This window comes from Salminus brasiliensis, chromosome 2 (genome assembly GCF_030463535.1).
Source record: "Salminus brasiliensis chromosome 2, fSalBra1.hap2, whole genome shotgun sequence".
Classification (NCBI taxonomy): Eukaryota; Metazoa; Chordata; class Actinopteri; order Characiformes; family Bryconidae; genus Salminus; species Salminus brasiliensis.
The window spans coordinates 13530622-13553702 of NC_132879.1; the positions used below are offsets into that span (position 1 = coordinate 13530622).

The window sequence follows — 23081 nt, forward strand, 5'->3', positions numbered from 1 at the left end:
GTGGTTGACTGCTCAGCTAAGGATCACTAAAATACGGCCCTTTGTGTTTTTAAAGAGTTCATATATTAATATTATACAAATATTGGGAAAAAAAGATGAAGAAAATGGGAAAAAAAAAAAAAATTCTCATTATTATGGTTCAATTAACTTAATTCATTTTAGAACACACAAACATACAGAAACCTAGCTGTTTAGGTTAATTAGCTGATTAATGGATTAAAAAATCAAAGGGTGCAGTCCTAGCAGTGTAGTGAGACTTGTACAGTCTTACTATTTCTTTTAGCTAATTTAATGCACTGGTTGTGTGTCTAAGCTGTTTTTGTGTGTGTAGACCTTCCAAACAGCCTCACGCTCTAATCAGCATGTTCCTGTTTTAAGTTAATTACAGTAATGAGTAGGTCGACTTAAAGCATTGTCATTAAGCACTGGCCTCGCTTTTAATTTAAGGTTGTTGCCCCTTCCTCTGCTTTGGGCAGTGAGGCGTGGGAATGTGAACTTGTTAGTTTGTGTGTGTGTGTGTGTGGTGGTGGTGGGTGTAGTGGGGGGAAGGGGTGGGGTGTCAGCATGAGACAGCAGATCCTCAGAGTGGATCTGAATAAAGCAGAACTTTTGTGTTGGTTAGAATCGCCTCTAAAGGCCCACCCAACCCCCACTCGCATAGATAACCCCTCCCCCATCCCTTTATCTCACTCCTCTTCCACTTTTCTCTCACTCCCCATCTCCTCCTCTCACACTCTGCCGTCACATTAACAGCTCCACTACAGCTTCACTGCAACTGTGCCAACAAACTCTTACCAAACACAAACACACACACACACACACTGATCAGCACACTGCTTTTCTATGTGGATACATAAAGAGTGTGGAGCAGTTTTACTACAGTGCGTAGTGCAATGTGTAGTGTAGCTTAGTGTGTAGTGGCAGTGCTGGCTTAGTGGTTAGAGTGCAGGGTTATTGATTGCAGGGTTTTGGGTTGGATAACTGGGTTCACTAAGCTGCCACTGTTTGGCCCTTGAGCAAGGCCCTCTCTGCTCCAGGGTTGCTGTAGCATGGCTGACCATGGCTGCACTCTGAACCTGGCTATCTAAGCTGGTCTGAGTGCTTCACAACCAAGCCATTTCTGCACTGTAATGTGTACTATGGTGTGTCTGTAGTGTGTTAGGCAGTCTAGTGTGTACTGTAGTGTGTAATGTACTATACGGTGTAGTGTATTGTGTAGTATACTGTGTACCATGGTGTGTAGTATACTGTGTACTGGGGTGTGTAGTATACTGTGTACCATGGTGTTGTATACTGTGTACCATGGTGTGTACTGTAGTATACTGTGTACTGTGGTGTGTAGTATACTGTGTACTGTAGTGTGTAGTATACTGTGTACTGTAGTGTGTAGTATACTGTGTACCATGGTGTTGTATACTGTGTACCATGGTGTGTACTGCAGTGTGTAGTATACTGTGTACTGTGGTGTGTAGTATACTGTGTACTGTAGTGTGTAGTGTACTGTGGTGTGTACTGTAATGTGTAGTGTATTGTAGTGTGTACACTTCCTCTGTGTTAATGCTGCTCTCTGTAAAAAAAATACTGCTGACCTGTAAACACTAGCTCTACAAGCCATGAGATTCTCTAATTGGATAACAAATTAGATCTCTCTCTCTCTCTCTCTTTCTCCCTCTCTCTCTCTGTTTCTATTAAATATATGCATGATACAAGGTGGCAGAAATCCTGCAGAAATCACATGGATTGTAAGAGGGGCGCTGGATGATCACTGAACGTGAAAGCAAGAGGACAGAGACAAACGAGGGAAAGAGGCAGGAGGGAGATACAGGGAGAGAGAAAGATGGAGGGAAAAATGGCTCACTGAATAGGCGCTGGGTACTACTGGGAAGCGTTGCCATAACAACGGTCTGGTGAGAAAAGGGGCCGCCCACTAGCCTGAGTGTCAGTGGGCATTCCCGGAGTGAGTGAGCAGGGAGGGGAGGGAGGGGAAGCGGAGCAGTGTGAGCTCAGTCACAATGTGATTGGTCACACCTCCCCTGTCTTTGTGTGGACTGGAGCATGCTGGGTAAGAGAGCCCTGGCTGAATGCTCATTTGTCTGTGGAAGAGGCTGGGAAAGACGCTGGATAACGCTCCATTTGGATTAGGAGCTGGAGCCGTGGTGGAAAAGCAGAGGTAGAGGAGTGGTTTTCTTTCTCTGTGTTTTGCTGTGGTGCTCTCTGTGTGTGTGCGTGTGTTTTGTTCCCTGCGTTTTTGTGCTCCGGCTGCGTCGGGGAGGTGTAATGGGGACGGTGTGGCGTCGTGTCGTCAGAGTGAATCACAAAAGAAGGGGGTGGGGTTGGTGGAGGGATGCGTGGACAAAGAAGCCCCCAGAACGGGATTGTTTACTACTGCACCAGCGTCTCTACACCTCTACTATCGCTCTATCCCACCCTCCTCATTCTGTCTGTCTGTCGTTCAGGGTCCTAATGAACAGGCGACAGCTCTGAAAACTCAAAGTGGACTCATGTCGGCAGATCCGGTGACGGCTCGCTGCATCTGCTTTACAAACCAGTCTGTGGAGGTCTCCTCCTCTCGCTTTCTCTCATCCCTCCTTATAGAGACCTCCTACTTTAGCCATGTGGGAGAAAAACGGAGAGATAGAGAGAGATACAGTGGGGGGGGGTTGTTCCATGACGACTTTAGTCTCTGGTGGGTTGTGTGATGCAGTTGTTGTTGTCGTTTGTCGGAGGAGGGGTCTGGGGTGTTTTATCCTTTCAGAGTCGTCAGAGACCACTGCAGCTGTGCTTCACCCCCAACACCCGGTCAGCTTCAGGGGAGGGAGGGGGCCACAGCCAGAGCAGGACAGGACAAACTGAACATGTCTGCCGGACCCTCTCTCTCTGTATCTCTGTCTCTCAGTCTTCTCCTCTGAAAGTTGTTTCATGGTGGCTTTTCATAACTTGGTTCTTATTATAGTAAGATGGGCCTCATGTTATTAACACACCCACAGCCCAAAGACTGGATGTGTATTCAGTCTGTTCTGTAGAGGTTGTGATTTTAAGGATTGAGTTTGAAGGAGTGTTGAAAAAGTTGTGTTGGGGAACATTTAATTGTCAGACCAGATAATGGCTAATGTATAATTGTGTAATAAACTTTGCAGATCTTTTTGAGCATTTTTGAACATTTTTAACACAAAACATATCAAACATTACTGCTATAGTAATTTAATATATCCCCTACAGGGTATCACCATTTGTGGTTGTTTGTTTTTAGTTTACATACAAGCACAAGCAATTCTTTACATTCTCGAAACCTTTAGATGAATGGACCAATAGTCTAATGTCTAATCGACCAATAGTCTAATAGTCTAATAATAGAATGCCCAAAATGACTAAAATCTTTACATTGACTATTTTAACCCCATAGACCCTGAATTACTTCACTCTCATAACTACATCACTATCATAATAGACAGAAGTTTTATAGGCCCTAAATTAGAACCTTGTGGGTCGTTACAAGTTATGCTAAACCAAGTGCCCACAAACCAATTCACAATAGTGTCTGCAGTAGAATTAATAACTGAATAATAAAACTAGGGTCCAAGAGGTTAAAGAGTTGTAAAAAAGTTAAATGAACTTTGCTGAACCATAACAGACCACAGGCTCCTAAATACAACTCACATTCCAAATGACATAACTCAAATTCTTAATTAAGAAACTATAAATAAAAAAAAACATGTGGCAATAAATTCATGTTGTTGCTGACATGCAAAAACCTTGTATCTCTGGTTTACTTTTTTGACATCATTTGAATCTGCCAGTTGTATACATTTTTATTTACTAATTGTATACCGACAGAAATTCTCCAAAATGACAAAACGACTGTTTTTTCGTTCTCCTGTAAAGTTGACATTTTAGAGATGTAAGGTTTTGTTCTGGCAGCAAATACAGGGACACTGTGTACATATTTGAGTATTCTTTACTTTGAAGTATTCTAGCAAAAACAGCATTGTATGAAGACACTATTTGATTAATAATTTTTTAACTCTTATAATAATACTTCCTGCATTAAAGAAGCAGCAGGTCATATCCAGGAGAATAAAAATATATACCCAATCCAATCCTGTAACAATGCTATTTGTTAACAGCTAAACACACACACACACACACACACACACACACTGTGTGGTCAAATGTTGATAGCTGTGTGGTGGAGTGTTTGAGTAGTTTGAGTATGGTTACCTCTTGATGCTCATTTTAAAGTGTGCTTCATTTAAAGTAGCTAATTTTACACATTTTAATGTAGTTTTTAAAGAAAAATATATTCTACTCTGTAGTTTATATAACTTTATATTGTACCGCAACTAACCATGAGTCATAGTAATATGCTCAAACTGAACAGTTGAGTTTTTCAATATTGTGGAAAATGTCTTCCCCTCTCTGTATCAATATCTTGCTCTCTCCCTCTCCCCTCTTCCTCGGATATCCCTGCCGTCTCTGAAGACCTCATGATTCGATTTTTCCATGCCTTTTCAAGGTGGCTTTAGTTAACTTGGCTCGAATTGCGTCAGGATTGAGTGGTGTGTTTGATCCCTGAATGGTTCGGGAGGCCAGATAGGATCTATATTTCTCTTTTGAGGTCCCACTGTCTGAAAAGACTTTAACATTCTAGAAAATCAAGCTTAGCCTTTGTTATTAGTTTCCACTAAGCTTTAATACATTAGCATATACAACACCCTAGTGCCACAGTCAGCTGTATTTTGTGAGTTTGGGTATCTTTGGAAAAGAAGGGGTTATTTTGAATTTGCCTTTGAATCTGTGAGCCGTTTAGGTTTTGATAGCTTTCATTTGACTCTATAGTTAAAAGAAAATTCAGTCATCTGCATACCTGTTCAAATATCTGTTGACCTGATCAAATGACCCTTTTTCTCTTTTCTCAAAAGACCCGTTTCTATTTATTTTACTGGATTAAAACACAAAATTAGTTTCTAAAATGTGTCGTAATGCAAAAATGTCAACTTCAGAGGAGAAGGGAAACAAACTTAACTTGTAAAATGTACAAAGTATACTTTTTGAGCTTTTCTATTGGTCCAATCCTCATAAGTTAATAATGTAAAGGACAACTTCCAGAATTAAAAGACAACAAAAAAAGACTTACATTTATTAACAGCAACAATATTTTAAATTAAGCAAATAAACAGTTTTCCACAAACATTTTGAGTCAGAAGTCTGTATAGCCAAGTTTTTTGCCCTTAGAAAATCAATTATACATGTGATCTGACCAGGTGTGCCCAAACCAAAAAAAAAAAAAAAAACTGAAAGATTGTTATTTTGTATGCATTTCTTTTGCATAGTGTGTATTACTGTTGATTACTTCCATCTGTTTGTTTGTCTGCATGTTAAGAAATGGTATAAATGGTATAAATGTACTCTTGAAGCCCTAATAGTGTGAGTTTCAGAGCGAATACTATCTCTCTCTGTTTCTCTCTGTCTATTGTAATGCAGGGAATTGGTATCATTCTCCTGTTGAATACAATCACTGGCCTCGCTCAGCTCAGAGCACTGTCAGCCTGATCAAAGCCTGATCAAACAGGCCAAGACGGCAAGAGAAAACAACACTGCTTCTCTGGAAAGAGCTGAATGGATTTGTTCTTGTGTGGTACTACACAGACTGAACTGCTACATGGTTGCGTTTAAGTGAATATTCCTGGTGGTAGACACAAAATCTCATACCAGTGCCTTGGTGGGGCGACCTGCTCCTCTCCTCAGAGCACTCTGTATTGTTCTTTGTTTCAGACGGATAGTCCCACAGTCAAGAACTGTCCAAATGACATAATGTGCTGGAATTCTTGACCATGTGCTTTTCTACTCACTGCGACAGTTATTTAAGGGTGAAGAGTGGAGGTATGTAGTGTTAGACTGAATTCAGTCCAACGCTGAGATTCAGTGAAACATTTCACATCACAGAATTAGTTGGTAATGCACTATTAATAAACTTATCTACTTAATTAGGAACTGCTACTCTGTGCTTTGGTCTGTTGGTCTGTATACTAGAATATCTAGAGAACTAAACTTTTAGCTGCAAAAAAAAAGTGTTTGCACGTTGTGATTTCTGCCAAATGGGCTGTTACTGACTGGAGACTATAGACTCTGTAAGGTGCCCAAACGTTTGCACAGGCCTCACTGATCATTTGGATTTTTTATATTTTATGTTACGGAAGTTAGGATTTACTGAAAACATTGGGTTTGATGCTTGATTAGCTACAGTATTTACGATATACAGTATTTTTTAAGAGACTGTAGAAATTCCACACCACTTTAACAGATACACTATATTAGACAAAAGTATTGGGGCACCTGCTCATTCATTGGTTCTTCTGAATTTTGCTGGAGTAACTGTCTCTCCTCTCCAGGGTAGAAGGCTTTCTACTAGATTTTTAGCGTTGGTGCAAGGTTTTGATTGTGTTTACCAACCTCTGCCTATCCTACCTCATCCCCAACTCCCCAACGCATCCCAAAAGTATTAGATGGAGCACCATCCATCATTCCAGAGAGCACAGCCACACTGCTCCACAGCTCAGTGCTGGGGGGCTTTATACTTCTTTAGGCATAGTGCCATTAGGTTCATGTTTATCTGCTCAAGAGATTTCTATTCTTTGGAGGTACTTCTCTACAGGGACTAGACAAGCTGTGGGTGTGCATTTGAACTTCTGTGTCAGCAATGGGTGCAACTTAAAGTAGCTGAATGGGATGTCCACAAACATCTGGACACATGGTGTAAGGCCACAGTCTAGGCCAGCTACAGTAAGATGAATTCAGTGAAGACTAAATGATATATGAGCTGTTTTCTGGATGAACTAGGCTGTTTTTTGAACAAGACGGAATAGCAAGAACTTGAAAAGCATAAAGGTCAAATGTGTGTGTATGTGTGTGTTATCTGCGGCTGTAAACCCATAAGAACCCAAGTGTGCTTTACATACAAGAAGAAAACGGTCAGTGAGAAAAGAGAGGTGGCCGGGTGTCTTACAGAAGAAGGATACCAGATAGACCAGAGTGCCTGCAGGACAGGACTGAGTGTCTGAGGGTCAGAAAGCTTACTTTACTAATAAGTGTTGACCATCATGGTCTGTTTTTGGTAATGCAGACACTCAAAAGATCAAAACCTCATAGTTTGAGAGTCTAACATTAGTGATATTTAAATGGAAACTTTTAGAAAGTCTCCTGGAACAGTATTCCATCAGGACCAGACTCTCTCAAATCTCAGAACTAACTCCATAACCTCAAACACTGCCAAATCAGGCAGATCTCAGATCTGCTTTATGGAGGGAATCTGTCTGCTCATTATTTTTTAATCTGCTTCACTCCTCCCTTGTTGCCCTGGTCGTCCCACCCTCCCCGCACATGGACAGTAGTTCAGTGTGCTCACTGCTCACATGGGCGTTTTGGGCTAATCAGCTTAGCCTTTCTTTGCTGTGGCCAGGACAGTGCATTAACCTGCCGATTCTGTCCTCACTTCGCCTGTGTGAGAAGATTTGCCAGGATCTTCAAAGCCAGGGTCCAGGTGCCAGGTCCTGTTGGCAGAGAATTGCTCATCCTGGGCTCTAACTAGGTGACGTGGAGCCATTTGTGGTCTGTTCTGATGGGGCAAGGTCACTGAGACTAGTTATAGTGTAGTGGCAGACCACTTATGGTGCAAGTCTGGGCTTATGGGAGAAATAGGCTACATGCAAAAACTGCTATCATGACTAACACTGAATACTGGAAATTTAGTCATGTTATCTAAAGGTTTACAATACATTAGGGATGCGCTGATGTGGGAATTGTGGGCCAATGCCAAAATCCTGTATTTTCTATGTCCATATCTGTTGATGATGAACATAAACTTTTATAAAATGTAAAAATAAGGACTACAGTTACATCTATCAGTATGGAAAGATGTGTAACAACTAGAGAAAGTCTGTGTTTGCCGCACTGACATAGATCTGTTCTCAGGATAATGGCAATGAAGTTGTTTTTGAGAGGAATCAGGTGTGTAAGGAGACCTTGCAGTGCAGATGGGCCTTCAGATCCATATTAGGGAATCACTGGCAAAAGGTTAGAGCTGGGAAATGCTGGTTTAATGTTTTTTTTTCTTTTTCTGAATGAGAGAGCAGTGAAAATGATCTAACTCTGGCTCACACCAGCTGTCCAGAACTAAACATAAGCCTTACTTGAGCTAGACCATTTTTCCTGGAGAAGGTGGTGTGATTTCAGTGATTACTGGAGACACCCGTGAGGTTTTAATCCGGTATGAATCTGCAGTAACTAGTTTTTCATAGGTCTGCTAAATCATAATTCTGGAGCAGATTACCTTCTGTAATTTGTAGAATTCAAAGCTCCATGGTAGTCCTGTTCTAGTCAACCTCACAGTGGCACGATGCTAAAATCTGGCAATTGGAAAAGAACACCTCTTTTTAGTGACCAGAAAAGAAGGACAAGTGCTAAAATGGAGTACAGACTGGCACAGTTCCTTTATCCCCAAGTTCAGCACAGGACTGCTATACTCTGCTGCACTTTTGCTAATGGCCTAATTAGAATGAGAATGTAACTGTTATGAACATCTTGTACACTTTAATGCAATTTCTGTCATTTCTGTCATTCATTTTAATATTCTAATATTTTATTTTTTAGCCTTGGTTTCATTTGTCTTAACCAGTTTAATTTCAGTCTAAATAATCAAATGAATATCTAGGCTATGTTTCAGTCTGAACTATTTGGGGCAATGGACCCTTTTCACATTTCCAGGTTCTCACTTCTGTTAGTTTCTCTTAGCAAGTCATTTTGTTGCTGTAAGGTGTTTTACTGTGTTCATCAGTGCCACAACTCTAAACACAGATAGCCTTACCTGGGTTTTCATTAGGGCTGCCACGATTAGTTGCTAGTTGTTGTTTATTCATGTTTAATACCTGGTTTATGGTAACAAAGTAAAGAAAGGGTCCACGTGGCTAAAATGACATCACACATCAAGACACTTCCCATTTTGATTTGCTTTTGAATACAGGCCGCACATGAGCATAAAGTGTCTTCCTCGTGAGGAATGCATGCCCCTACCCTATCATTCACACAACACTCAGTCCACATCTAATTTCTCTATTTGGCCATTATTTTTAGCACATTTGTTTTTGTGAAGGGAATGACAAAAAATAAATACAGTAGATCACATAGATCCAGACCTCTTGTTTTAACATACAGTTTTGCACGGAATATGTAAACCTTTATGTACAGTCAAAATCAAGGACATTTCAAATGCTCAATTTAGGTTTTTTGGAGGAAAATTAATCATCTAGATTAATCGATTAATCAACAAAATAGTCAGTAGATTAATCGATGGACAAAGTAGTCGTTAGGGGCAGCCCTAGTTTTCATTAATGTCTGACTGAGCTCCTGCTAAGATCTGAATGGATACAGGCTATCTGAAGGGTGGAGGTTTCTAATTTCTGAGTAAACGCTGGTGTTCCTCCTAGTAGCCATCAGTGCGCCCTATTTAGCAACTGTGTGCATACGCTAACCTACTTTTTTTGTGTTTATCATGATAATTCTGTTTTGTCTGATGCATCTTGCAGCATTAGTTTACAGTAATGACTTGCTTAAGTGTTACAAAAGTGTAAAGTGTGAATCAAATAAAAACCTTATCTTGTCCTATCTATTACCTTATCTTGATTTTCTGATACAGTGATTTAGGCTATCCGAATATCCTGCCTATTCAGCTGCTAGGAACATTCTCCTGTATTGTGCTTTCAGGCTATGAGAATATCCTGCTGTTTTATTTAGGCACCTTATCTATAAATACTCTATACACTGTGGTAACTCTGTGTTCATGTCTGCAGCCATCACTACTGAGAGCGATGTCATGTTTATTCATGCTCGGAGGTGGTTCTGTACCCTAAAGTTTCTCTTGGAATAATTTTCAAAAGCCCAAGATTAGAGAATCTGTTTATTCAGGAGCATCCACACGGCTTGGAACAGATGTTAACAGCCAATGAGGAGAATGTCAATGAGGATGCAAACGGATCTTTAGCATCTGACCATGACTATGCATTTCTGTCAGGCTAAATGAATCTGTTCGTTAGTAATACAGCAGAAGATTGAATAATATTTGTTAGAGTTAGACTGGAGCCATCCTATTTTCTATATGGAAAAAAATAAAACCATTGCTTGAGATATGAGAGAGCTCCTTAAGACAACATGAAAAGTGCCTTACTGCCGACTTTTAAAATGCCCTGCAGGCTTCACTAGGGGCTTCTAGGCTCTAACAGAGAATGCACAAGCTTTTACCATAATGTTTTTTCTTACCTATTTGGACTTTAAACGGTCAACATTGCTCTCCTAAACCAGCATTTGGCCTCAGTGTTACTGACGTCTGACCTCTGGCCCTCTTGTTTTGTTCCGCAGGTGATGTGTCTCCTATCAGCATGTCTCCGATCAGTCAGTCCCAGTTCATCCCGCTGGGGGAGATCCTGTGCCTGGCCATCTCGGCCATGAACTCTGCCCGCAAGACGGTCACACAGGAGACGCTCATCGAGCACCTGGCAACATGCTTCCCAGGTACTGTACTGTTTCCATTACTGCCTTATAAAAAACAAAGCACAATACATGTGTTTACTCTTGCGTCTCATAAATAGGAACAAATGCTGATTTTGAGAATGAAACAGATCTGTGAAACTGCTCATTTAGTTCATGTTTGGGATGTATTCTACTTCTCCTGGAATCGTCACTGGACCAAGTCAAAACCTAGACCAGCACATATCCACAGTAATATACACCAACCCCCACTTAAGTGAACATAAAGTGCACTGCATTGCTTTATTATGCATCGCATTAAGGAACAGTAAGTTAAGGATACTTTCACCGTACACTGCGTGTCCAAAAGTATCAGGTCATCCCTTCTAATTAGTGCATTTAGATACTTACTCTCCAGTTAAATAACCAGAAAACATGGACGCTATCTTTCCATTTCCTTCTGTTCTATAGAAATGAAGCCAAAACTGGCTGTCATGTTGGCAAATTTGCAACCAGAGTCTGTGCAGTAGAGACCAAAGGCGAAGCAAGATTCACCTGGTCATTTTGTAGCCCGCCCTCTTCTCCCTGACCAAGTGTGTCTTAGACCACATTCATTGAGCTTACAGTGCAGAAGCAAAGCAGACTTTCCCCAGTAAGTGAAATGGTTCAAGAATAAAAGTGCAGTTCAGGTTTGACTACAACTCCATGTAATGCACAGGGAGCCAAGGCTGTCAGTCACTTAATTCCAAAGTGTAACCACACCCTCTTATGATTAGTGGAAGAAACTTAGAAATATGGCAATATTAGCACAGAGAAAACGGTTGGAATTAGATACTGGAGACACTTTTGAGGGGAAATGTTGAAATAGCTCATAAAATGGCATAAAACAAATGGGAATAGGGAGCTACACATCATACTGCAGTCAGATGTTGCGCTGCCCATGGACTCATCAGTCCTGTTATGTTCAACTTTACGGAGCAGCAGAAATGTTCCCGGGTCAGATTAACCCAGTTTAACCATCTGAAAGTAGTTAACATGTATATGTTTTCCATATACATTGTCATCAGTTGAATTTGAGTTGGTTTATTTTTAATAATTCAATATTTATTTGGCATCTCCTGGCACCTCTGCCACCCCCTTATTGTTTTTATATAAATTTCTGTCTTCAAACACATTAAAATAGTCATTTTCCTAAACAGCTTCATGCTGCAAAAACTTTTAAATGGGTCAGTTTGACCTACAACAGGGTAAGGATCATCCAACCCTTGCTGCTGACACATGCTTTTACAGCTTTCACACAGCTTTGCATAGTCTCCATAGAAAAGCATTACCAATACAACAATGACTAAGTTCACCATGCCCAATGTCAGGCATTAGTTGAGGACACAGTTCCACTGCTCCACATTCTAATGGGATGCTCCACAGCCTAACCAGTACCTCTGGGATGGAATGGCATTTTGGGATCCAGAACATCCAACAATGCTCTTGTGACTTAATGCAATCAAATCCTCACTGCAATGTACTGTCGCATAATGTAATTGAGGATTTGATTGCGTTAGTGAGGTCAGGTACTAATGATGAATGATCAGTTCTCCACTTCACTGCTATCCAGTACTTTTAGGATGAGCTGATCTTGTGCAAGAGAAGAGGGGCTGTTCACGCTGATCTGCACTGACTTAGCTTTTCACTCTGCATCTGCATTCATCTCTGCTGCACCAAGTGAAGTGAAGTAAATTTAGAAACACTCTGGGCATAATGCATAATGGTTTAGAGATTACAGTGACCTCAGCTCTGTCGGCATTCTATAATTAGCCCATTTGCACAGCCTTTTGCACTAAATAACAGCTGCTCTCGGCTGGGGCTGCTGCGTTTGCATTTAGGCGTGTAGATTGCAGGAAACAGAAATCGCATTGTGGTTTGGGAATGATATGGAAACTACAGGATTAATTGTAGTGTGCCTGTCCAGTGCAGGAGAAAATCTTAATCATCAGTAGTGGTTAGAAGAGGGAAGGTTTCACAGTGTCTTTGAATATGTTTAGGATCTTATCCAAAGGAATCCTTGTAAAGCAGTACTTTACAGTACTTTATGCATATAACATATTTCCATTGTTAACTGTAGGGATGTTACAGTTGGTGAACAATTTTCGTGTGATGACATCACTTTCACAAAACCAGTGTTAGGGGACCATTTATAGCACAAACAAACGTAGTACAAGGTAATAAGAAAATGATTATTTAATAATGAGCATTACTACTCACACTACAGGTCTGCACAGGCACAAAAATGATGTCTGAGCCTGACCCGTACTCATCACTTCATGACCTGGTTCTGAATAAGCCTGTGACAGCGAGAGGGTGTGTGTGCTAGAAAGACAAAGAAGAGAGATAGCTGGGCAACTACATATAATATCACCCTTTAGAAAAAAAAAACTAATGTTCCACATGAAAATTCAGCCTAAAAGTGTGCTCAGAGATCCAAATTGGCCCAGTGCACTTCCACTACGGCCCGGGGTCAGTATTTCTGATTCTGATGCTGCTCTGCCATCAGCAGCTAGCGTCAGAGAGAGCACAATTGGCCGTGCTCTCTCCCCTCATCACTCTAAAAAGTGATGTTGCCCGGCGTGCTGGGGCCTGGCGATGCCGCATTGATGGCAGTTCAAAAAGAGACGGGGACTGGCTTTGCATGTATCAGAGGAGACGTGTTAAGTCCTTTCCCTCCTAGTGTCGGTAGCATTGCTTTTTAAGAATGCCATTATCCTTAAACACATTCTTAATGAGGTGTTTAAGTAGAAAAGCTCAAGCACATCCCACGAACAAAAAGGTTCAGTCAGTTGGTTTTACCCCCATTTTAATTGTAAAATGTTATATAATGATATATAATAACCTTAGTTATTGCTTTCTGCTGTTTAAGGGGATGGCTCTCATAAGGTTGACTATGAGCAATCATGGATGGTTGACAGAACAAAATTAAACAAAAAAGTACTGAATGTGTTATTAAATTAAACAGTTTCCTTTCTGCTCCGTTTACTTACATGGGATTGGACGGGGTTAAAAGTTGTACTGTGGCCAGCCTCCAGAGGGCATAAGAGACGTTTTGGCTTCACGTGTCATCCACTGTCATCCAGTCTGTTCTAATATCGTTCCTGTCCAATGAAAATGTTTTGACTTTACAGGAGAAGGCAAAACTTTTCTGAACTCGGAATGGAAGTCAATATCAAGTAAGAGTTAAATCCAAGTAATTTAGAGCATTTCTATTGGCCTATTCATCCAGAATGATTTACACACTTTTTTCCATTGATTTTGGACAGTAAGTCGTGCAACCCATCATAGTCAGATAGCAGTCAGCTTCAGCTAAGCTTAGCCTGGCATGTTGCTAACTTGCTAATGGCTAACAGCTTGAGGTTTCTGGGTTGAACTTGCACTTGTGAAATTTGGTTCTACGTTATGTTCATTGATCTTCACCCATGTTTTTCATTGGACAGCAGCGATATACAGTCTATGTTTACACCCCTATCTATATCACATTGTTAAAAGTCCAAAGGTTCGCACTCTTCCACTCACTAACCAGCAGTGAGATCATTCGTGTGTGTGTGTTTGTATGTGTGTGTGAGGCAGGTGTGAGAGTGATTGTAAGGTGAGCAGAGACCAGCTGCTCAGAGAAGATTTTACAGCTAAGCAGACTCAGTGTTGGGACATACATACCGTAGCTCTGAACTTGCAGCTATGGGATAAGCAGGCAGGTGAGAATCGTAACATTGGGCTAAAGTGGACAATGGTCAAAAATAAAGGTACAGTACTTACATATCATGTTGTTTAGTTGAAATAGAGATTTTCTGAACAGGTTTCATAACATACACCAACAAAACTGTAGTGAAAGAAGCCTGCGGAAAATGGTACAATGGGCAGACATCCAATTCAGTACTTCCTACAATTCATGCAGTTACAATACACAGGTTTTTAATGCACTCTCTTTAATTGGTCTAGGTCTGTCTTTTTATTATACATCCAGCTCTTTGGTGCTGATATACCCATAATATACTCACAAAAGCCACTGGACAGCTGAACTTGGACGCTTGGACAGCTGTTGGCGGAGACCAAATATACTAAGATGGCTAAGAGTTCAAAGAAGACATGTTTTTTTTTCAGTGGACAATCTCCCCTCAGTACCCTGGACTGGACTTAAGCTATGTCTGGAAAGCCAACTCTAAAAGCATTGTGTTTTTCATGAGCTTGGAAGTGTTCCTCTTAGTGACGTCTAAGGGCGAGGACTTGTGTTTAGAGCACTCTGGTCTCTTGCTTGTAGCATGAAGTAACCCCGAAGCATGTAAGGGTTTGTGGCGGGGAGGTCAGTAAGATGTGCTTTCCAGCGTTCCTGAGATATCACAACACCCCTCTCACCAGGCATAAACATTACAGCACTGAAAAGCCTTCCAAACATGTGAGGCACATAACCCTAATTCAGTTAGCCAAACTAAACTGTTACACACACAGAGTTGTGCACTCGGGGAAGCAGCTAGGAAGATGTTCCTGTTACTGTTAGGTTTATTGTTTAGGTAGAGGGTATACACTGCAGAATGGAGCGCTTTAAACCCGATGAGCCTGTATATAAGCACACACTTAACTTGTGTATTAGTGTCATAGTTGTTACAGGATATTTTATAATAGGTGCCAAGGAATGGATTTACTTGCCCCTACTTGCTTCCCCGGTTTTGTCTTTCTCAAGTTATACGGGTTAACAAAATTAGCCGTTGCTTTTCCTCATCAAAATCAGAATCAGATTTTTTTTGGCCAAGTATGTTCACACACACAAGGAATTTATTTCCGGCTGTTGGTGTCTCTCTAGTATTACCAATATACAACTACTCTACATAGAATTTACAGACAATACACAATATACAGAGAACAATAGTAAACACTGTATGCATAGACTTCTTTACAGTGTGCTTTACAGTGTTATTTACGGAACAGCAGTATGCAACACTATACAGATTAAATATTGTGTAAGCACAGCAGTGTAGACATGTCTGAAATGAATAATGGTGCAGTAATGCAGTAACTGTAGGATAAGAGTGATAATACTTTATCAGTAGTATCTATGGCAATAGCTGATGATGGTGATCAGCTGTTGAGGAAGGTGATGGCCTGAGGGTAAAAACTGTTCTTGTGACTGACAGTCTTAGTGGACATAGTTCTGTAGCGTCTGTAGAGGTTGTGATCAGGGTGCGAGGAGTCAGTAGTGATTGTGATGATGTGTGTTTAGCTACAGTTTAGTTCAGCTGAGGCAGTGCAGTTTTGTTTACGAGGCAGCAGACGATGAGGGAGAAGAGATGGTAAAAGCTAACATAGGCTAGCATTAGTTTAGCATAGGTCACGGTTTGCTCCTCCCAGCTTTCACTTTGTTGGGAGCCAAGCTTAAGCTTTGCTTCCGCAGACCCTGGCACAGGAAAAGCCAAGGGCATGAGGTCCTGGTGCATGTAGCAACTCATACTCCCATAACTATCAGAGGGTAGAGGTGATGAGCTGCTCTCCAGTACCAACACCACCATATTTTTCGGAAGTTGCCGTCGAGTTTTACCATTTTGTCAGCTTTGACTAGAGCTTTTGCTAGTGTTCTGGGTGTTTGTAAATTCTGGGAGTGTAAATATAATGAGGGAAGATCTTCTTTTCAGTGAGGAGACAGCGGTGTTTGAGGTTATGCTAATTAAAATACAGGGAATCTAGAGAACCTTAAACAGTTTACATACTATATGAAGCTCAAAGCAACACAAGCAATTCAGGTTGCTTCATTTTAAGGTTAGTACTTTCTCAGTATTTACTCAGTATTTCTGTTTGATCATCAGTAAAATAATTGAGATTATTATGATTAATAACTCATTTCTTTAAAACAGGTCTTTAAATCTGGTTCTGGCCATTTTGTGATGTATGCTGTGCACTTACATTTTCAGACTGTCTTTAAAACTCCAGATTTATACTCACCAAGCTTAGTACAGCCCACATTATTATTATATATATCACACTTCGAAGATTTCAGTTTACAAATGTGGTCACATCTTTAGGAGACATATTTAGGCTGTTTTTAAAAGCCTTGTTATGTCACTTTCTGTCTAATACAATTGCCGTCTGTCACATTATACTTATAAGGGGCAGTGGTGGCTTAATGGTTAGAGCGCAAGGTTATTGATCACAGGTTTGCGGCCTCCAAACCTCAAGTGCCACTGTTAGACACCTGAGCAAGGCTCTTAAACCCTCTTTGCTTCAGGGGTGCTTTGTGAAGAGAAGAGTTTTATTATATTGTACACATATAAAGTAAAAGCACATTTCTATACCACAAAAAGTACTTTGTTTACCTAATACACAACACAGTGCTGAATACACAGCAGTGCTTAAAGCAATTTGGCTTCATTTGATCTAATCAGACTTTCTCTACATAGTTACTTTTTTATGATGTGTTTGTATTGTCCGTTTTTGTTGTAAACTAAGAATCCTGTTCTAGTTATTTGTATACTGGTGTTTACAAGTAGGTTTCATTTTCAGCTGCCAGTCAAGACCCACAGTCTTAATGAACAACTTCTTTCGTGTGTGACTGAATATCAATTACACTTCATCGATAGGGCAACTTGGCAAGCAAGCATGATGTAATTTCAGGAAATTCATTTCCAGGCCATAAAGATCACTGTTGGACCAGAACTGCACATAGCGCTTACATATATTACATATGCTGCCAATGCAGAGAACATCATACACCGACCTCTCTTTTGTCTTTAAAACCATAAGAAAATGCAATGTCAAAAACTAATGCAGTTACAAATTAGGATGATATTCACCAATCAGCCATAACATTACTACATTATTATTCACCATCTTCATCTACAGTGGCATCTGCCAAGGACTGGGATATATTAGGCAGTAAGTGAACAGTCAGTTCTTGAAGGTAAAGGAAAAATGGGTAGGAATGCCTAGGAATCTGAGCCACTTTGACAAAAGCCAAATTGTGATGGCTAGGTGACTGGCAGTGCTTGTGGGTTTTTTTTTTTTCTTAGGATGCAGTGGTCAGTACCTACAAAAGGTAGTGCAAGAAAGAACACCCGGTGAACCAGCGACAGGGTCATGAGCATCTAAGGCTCATTGATATGACCCATGGAGGCCCCACCTCACAACTTACATTTTTAAAGCATCTGCTGCTAACATCTCGGTGCCAGATAATACAGGACGCCTTCAAAGGTCTCGTGGAGTTCATGCCTCAAAAGGTCAGATCTGTTGTGGCGGCACAAGGAGAACCTATTCCCAGTATTAGCCAGGTGGTGCTAATGCTAATGATTCCTAATGTACTGAGTGTGTTAATGTGTACTTTTGGAGAACTTTTGGTGGTCCAGCGGTCCAGCAGCAGTCAGAAAACTCTGTTTAGGGCTGAGGCTCCTGAAAACTCGGCCTTGCAAACAAACCTGCCTTCTCTCGTTTCAGTTTTGCATTGATTACATCCACAAAGTCCTTTGTGGCATTATTTGTAGTGCAAAAAGAGGCACGTTACTGGTGTCTCCCCTCCTGAGCGTATGCAGTTCTGAATGGTGTGTTACCCCATGCATTTTTCTGCAGTCTGAGTGTTGCATCATGCTGCGTTGGCTGTAAGCGCCTCATGATGTAATAGAGGGTAAGAGCAGCAAGGCTGTGTGTATGAAGCAGAGCTCGAGACGAATGAACCAGACAGCCGGGGCAGACCCAGCAGTGCTATGTCTATATGCTGCTAGAAATGCACCCATTTATAGGAACGCTGAATGAGACAGTGGTAAACTAATGAATGGATATTGTAGTGAACACTGTACACACACACACACATATATATATATACATGTATTCTGAAATAGAAAAAATTACCTTTGCAATGTCTCACTTCATTTTGATCCACAATACTTGCAGACTTCAACGTTATCATCATCATCATCTGTGCTTAAGGAAAATTACCATGTTCTTATTAGAAATGCAGATCCTGACTTGCTATGTACATGTGTGTGTCTGTTACAGGCGTGCCCACGCCAAGCCTGGAGATCCTGCGCCATACCCTCAACATGCTCGTCCGGGAACGTAAGATCTACCCAACTCCGGAGGGCTATTTCATCGTCACCCCGCAGACCTACTTCATCACACCTTCCCTCATTCGCACCAACAGCAAGTGGTACCACCTGGATGAGAGGATCCCGGCGGCCATGCAGCAGTCGTGCTCTTCTCCTCCCTCAGGCACTGTTACGCCCTCTGCTTCGGGCTGCGTCAGGGAGCGGCAGCACCACAAGAACCACGCTGAGCCTTACAGTGACAGCTACCGGGAAGACCTGCCTAGCACACACACCTCCACACTACAGAGGAGGTCCAAGGAACATAAGGAGGCACCATACCCTGTGTCTCCGCTTCCTCAGCAGCCCTCGGAGAAGAGCAAAAGCGCCTTGAGCTTTGCCTTCAAAACAGACGGCAGCAGCAAGCAAAGAGATGGAAGCAGCAGTACCGGTGGCAGTGAGAAGCAGTCAAAGAAGTTTGGCCTGAAGCTCTTCAGGCTGAGCTTCAAAAAGGACAAAACAAAGCATCTGGCCACCTTTTCAGCCCAGTTTCCACCTGAGGAGTGGCCTCTGCGGGATGAGGAGACGCCCAGTGCTGTTCCACGGGACGTGGAAATGGAGATCATCCGACGGATCAATCCAGACCTAACGGTGGAAAACCTGGCAAGGCACACGGCTGTAATGAAGCGTCTGGAGGAGGAGAAGGCCCAGAGGAACAAAGCCAGTGCATCGGCACAGCAGAGTGCCCGTGGCAAGCGCGGCCGTGGCCACCGGAAGGCCCAACAAGGCAAACAGTCGCGCAGTCACAGTAAGACCCGCGCCTCCAGAGGGGACCCTTCTGAGGGTTCCAACCTGGATATATCCTATGACCGGGACTACAAGTTCTATAGCTCTTCTCTGGTGCGGTCGCCAAGGGAGACTATGATGTCCATGGAGCGGAACAGGGGGAAGTACATGGTACATAGCAACCCCAACATTGTGGAGTCACATTTCACTACAGCGCCTGAGTGGGACGTGTCAGGTGAGCTGGCCAAGAGGAGGACAGAGATGCCTTTCCCTGAACCGTCCCGGGCACAGTCTCATTCAAAGGTCCACCGCAGCCATAGCCACACCCAGGAAAGGAAGTCACGAAACGAGAGGTCAGACAAGGCCAAAGAGAGGTCGCGCTCAATGGACAACTCCAAGGGTCCCCTGGGGGGTCCGTACTTGGGCAACCCTGAGGACTTTGAGTGCAGTCCAGACGACAGGAGTCGGTATTACACTGACGACGGAACTTTAAGGGCGTCCACACAAAAGAGCCACTACTCCCGTGCTATGCTCTCTGCTGCTAGGTTAAATACTGACGTTTGCGTGCCTGATGTTGGGAGGGGGACCGCCGAGGATGCCATGCACTGTAGGCCGCTGGAGAAGAGCAAAAGCAAAGACAGCTTGCCGGCCTATGGTGACCTTAAGTCCTGCTCTCCTAAAACGCTTGTAGACGACTATTACCAACGCAGTGCATCGGGCGAGGCCTCTTTCTCGGCTCCCTCCCCTCTCACAAAATCCAGCCACGATTTTTCAGACAGTATCTGGAAGGGAATTTCCTCCGACCGACCGACTCCGCTTCTGACCTCACCCCATCTCGCGGAATACAAGGACGATTCCTCAATGGGACAGAATAGTATAACTTTATCGGTGCCTAACCAGACACCCGAGCCTTTGCCCAACGGACGCTTGATGCACCAACACAACCCAGACTCAGGTGACTTGGACAAAATGGCGGAGGTTTACAGCCAGGAGACTTTGTTCAAACCTTCGGACTATGTGGAGAGCAGCTTCTCCAGGCCAGGTACGATGCGCAAGTCTCCACACACCAAGTCAGCAGAGGTGCTGGATACCCAGGAACACTTTGACGAACCTCTCCCGCTGTCCTCCATGCCACCATCCTCGGGCCAGGAGCAGGCCTCGTGCGCTGAAACCACCTTCGACTACTACAACGTGTCGGACGATGACTCGGAGGGTGCCGGCCATAAGAACAAGGTAGAGGAGAAGGTTTTGGAAGGTGGTGGGACGATGCAGTGGCTTCTTGAGCGTGAGAAGGAGCGAGACCTCCAGCGCAAGTTTGAAAAGAACCTCACGTTCCTCAGCCCCAAAGAGGGCGAGAGCAACAACAGCCAGAAGTCGGCCCACTCCACACGTCTGGACAGCATGGACTCCAGCAGTGTGACTGTGGACAGTGGATTTAATTCCCCACGGTAAGGCTCTCAGGTCCAGTTTTGGGTTTCCTCCTCTCGTTGGGATACCAGTGTAGTTCTCCTGCTTGAACGATTCCTGCTCGAGCGGTTTGCTATTCTGTGAATAGACAAAGTGTCAGTGTACTTCAGCACATTTTTTTTACTCACAATTGCAGAAGCAAAGTAGTGGCTTTTTTAACATGTGACATAGGATTCTGTAGAATCTCGATACAGTACCAGAATGTACGAACCTTTTAATGTTTCATCAGTGGTAACAACCTCTGTGAATGAGCTTAATACTACTGTGTAATGTGTCTTCACTAAAATAGCAGATGCTTAGACATTTAAAAAGCCACCTATGAAAACTTTTGCAGGTCAGCCACATTTTATTTTGAATGTGTTTACACACTTTTTTAACCGAATAAGGTTGTTGGTGTTTTTATTTGTATTTTTTTTATAGTGTACCCATGACCCTTTGTTGTCTAAGTTGTCCAAATGTACATCAAGTGTTATTCATATTCCTTTGTGTGCTGTTTGGTTGCATTGTGTGCTCCTTGTAAAATCTAAGCAGCAGTAACTGCAATAATTCTATTTTTCTGTCATTTTTGATGTTTGATTTGGTCACAGACATAAACAGATGTACTGCTGTAACGGTAGACGTTTTCTGAGTGTCCATGAATAGGATGCACCTAGGATGTCCTAATGCACACGCAACCTGTTACAAATGAAACTTGATGCCTTGAGCACACGATGCAACTCAAGAGTTTGTCACCTTTATGCCCTGGTTGTGTCTCTGCCCTCCAGTCCTGATGTTGCACCCTTTCATTTGGACTCCTACCTCCCCAATGTCTGAAAGCTCTCATACAACACTACAGGCTGCACACTAAGAGAACTCCCACAAGGCCTCTTTACATTTCCACTAGCTAACAAGTACATTCTCGCTGTCATGCAAAAACCTTGCGTCTGCAAAACAGCAACTTTTCACAGGAGGAGGGGAAAAGCCTTTACTTTCAATAGACCTCAAAGCGAGAAAAAAATGTTTTAATGTTGACACATTATAAAAAACAACTGCCAGATATTCAGTATGGAAAAAAGTGGAAAACTGCAAAATGGAGATACAAGGATTTTCCTTGACAGCCACGACAAGAAAGTTAAAGCTTAGTTTTGATGTGAACAGTTTTCCACTGCAACCTGTCAGTGTCTGAAATCAAATACTGTACCTACATTCACAGAAGACAGTATAGTAGTATTCAGTTCCGATTCTGGAGGGTTGGTGTCCAGCACAGTTGGTTGATTTCCCTACTGTAACACACCTGCCAAACCTGGCCAATAACAAACAACAGAGTTGAATCAGATATGCTGAAGCAGGGCTCTCCAGGACCGGAAATGTATAGCAGGTAAGGGTGTAACGGTACACAGAAGTCACAGTTCGGTTGACCCCATGGTTTGGACATTATGGTTCGGTACAGGTTTGGTCCAACAGAGGAAAAACAACCCCCCACCCCCACCAATCACCAATTAAGCTTAGCATGGCGTGTTGCTATATTGCTAACAGCTTACAGCCTAAATCAGGGGTTCCCAAACATGTTCATGATTAATGTTCATAACTCACTTTTTCTCAGGTTACTTTTAAAGGTCCTTTTATAATAAATAATAAAATAATGACCCCAATTTGTTCTCTATTTAGACGTGATCTATTCAGTTCCAGTCTTCAGTAAAACACTTGAATATGGTTCAGTAATATCCAGACATTTTTTCTTTAAACAGGTTCTGATCTGTGGTTTAACAGTGTTGATGGTAAAGCGAGCATCACATACCTGTCTTTCTGTTATTTAATGCGGTCATCGAAATACTACAAAGCTGTTGAGAAACTGAGCTAGGGTCAGTCGGCTGCTCTGTATTTGTTCACCCTTAGCATTCGTTTCAGGATACAGGATACTTTTATTGTCATTCACATAACATATGGTATATGGGGTGGAATGAAATTTCAGCTCCCAGTTACACCCAAAGAGCAATTATTGAATAAATAAAATATAAATAGGGTAGACATAAATGGGAAAAGTGGGAAAAGTAGAGAAATTAAAAAAGGTAGCAGCAATATGATCACAAGTTTGCCACACTGGAAAATAACCAGTCACTGCAGACAAAGAAGATTATTTCTGACATGAGTCCAGTGTCAGGCTCTGGAGTCATTGCACGCTTGTGACATTTGGTCCCGCATTACATTTATCAAGATTGGCACATACCAGTAGGCTTAGCGTAGCGTGCATTCTCCACACGACTGCATGCACCAACCTGGGACTTCCGT

General features: G+C 42.3%; 1 protein-coding gene across 2 annotated transcripts in view; it reads left to right on the forward strand.

The window, feature by feature from the left end:
• Positions 1–23081, forward strand: part of stox2b (storkhead box 2b) — a 94530-nt gene that overhangs the window by 62610 nt on the left and 8839 nt on the right. For both annotated transcript variants that reach the window (XM_072668220.1, XM_072668221.1), the window contains exons 2-3: positions 10408–10560; positions 18535–20794. In XM_072668220.1, coding sequence (XP_072524321.1) covers positions 10408–10560; positions 18535–20794 — 2413 coding nt within the window. The remainder of the gene's footprint in view (positions 1–10407; positions 10561–18534; positions 20795–23081) is intronic.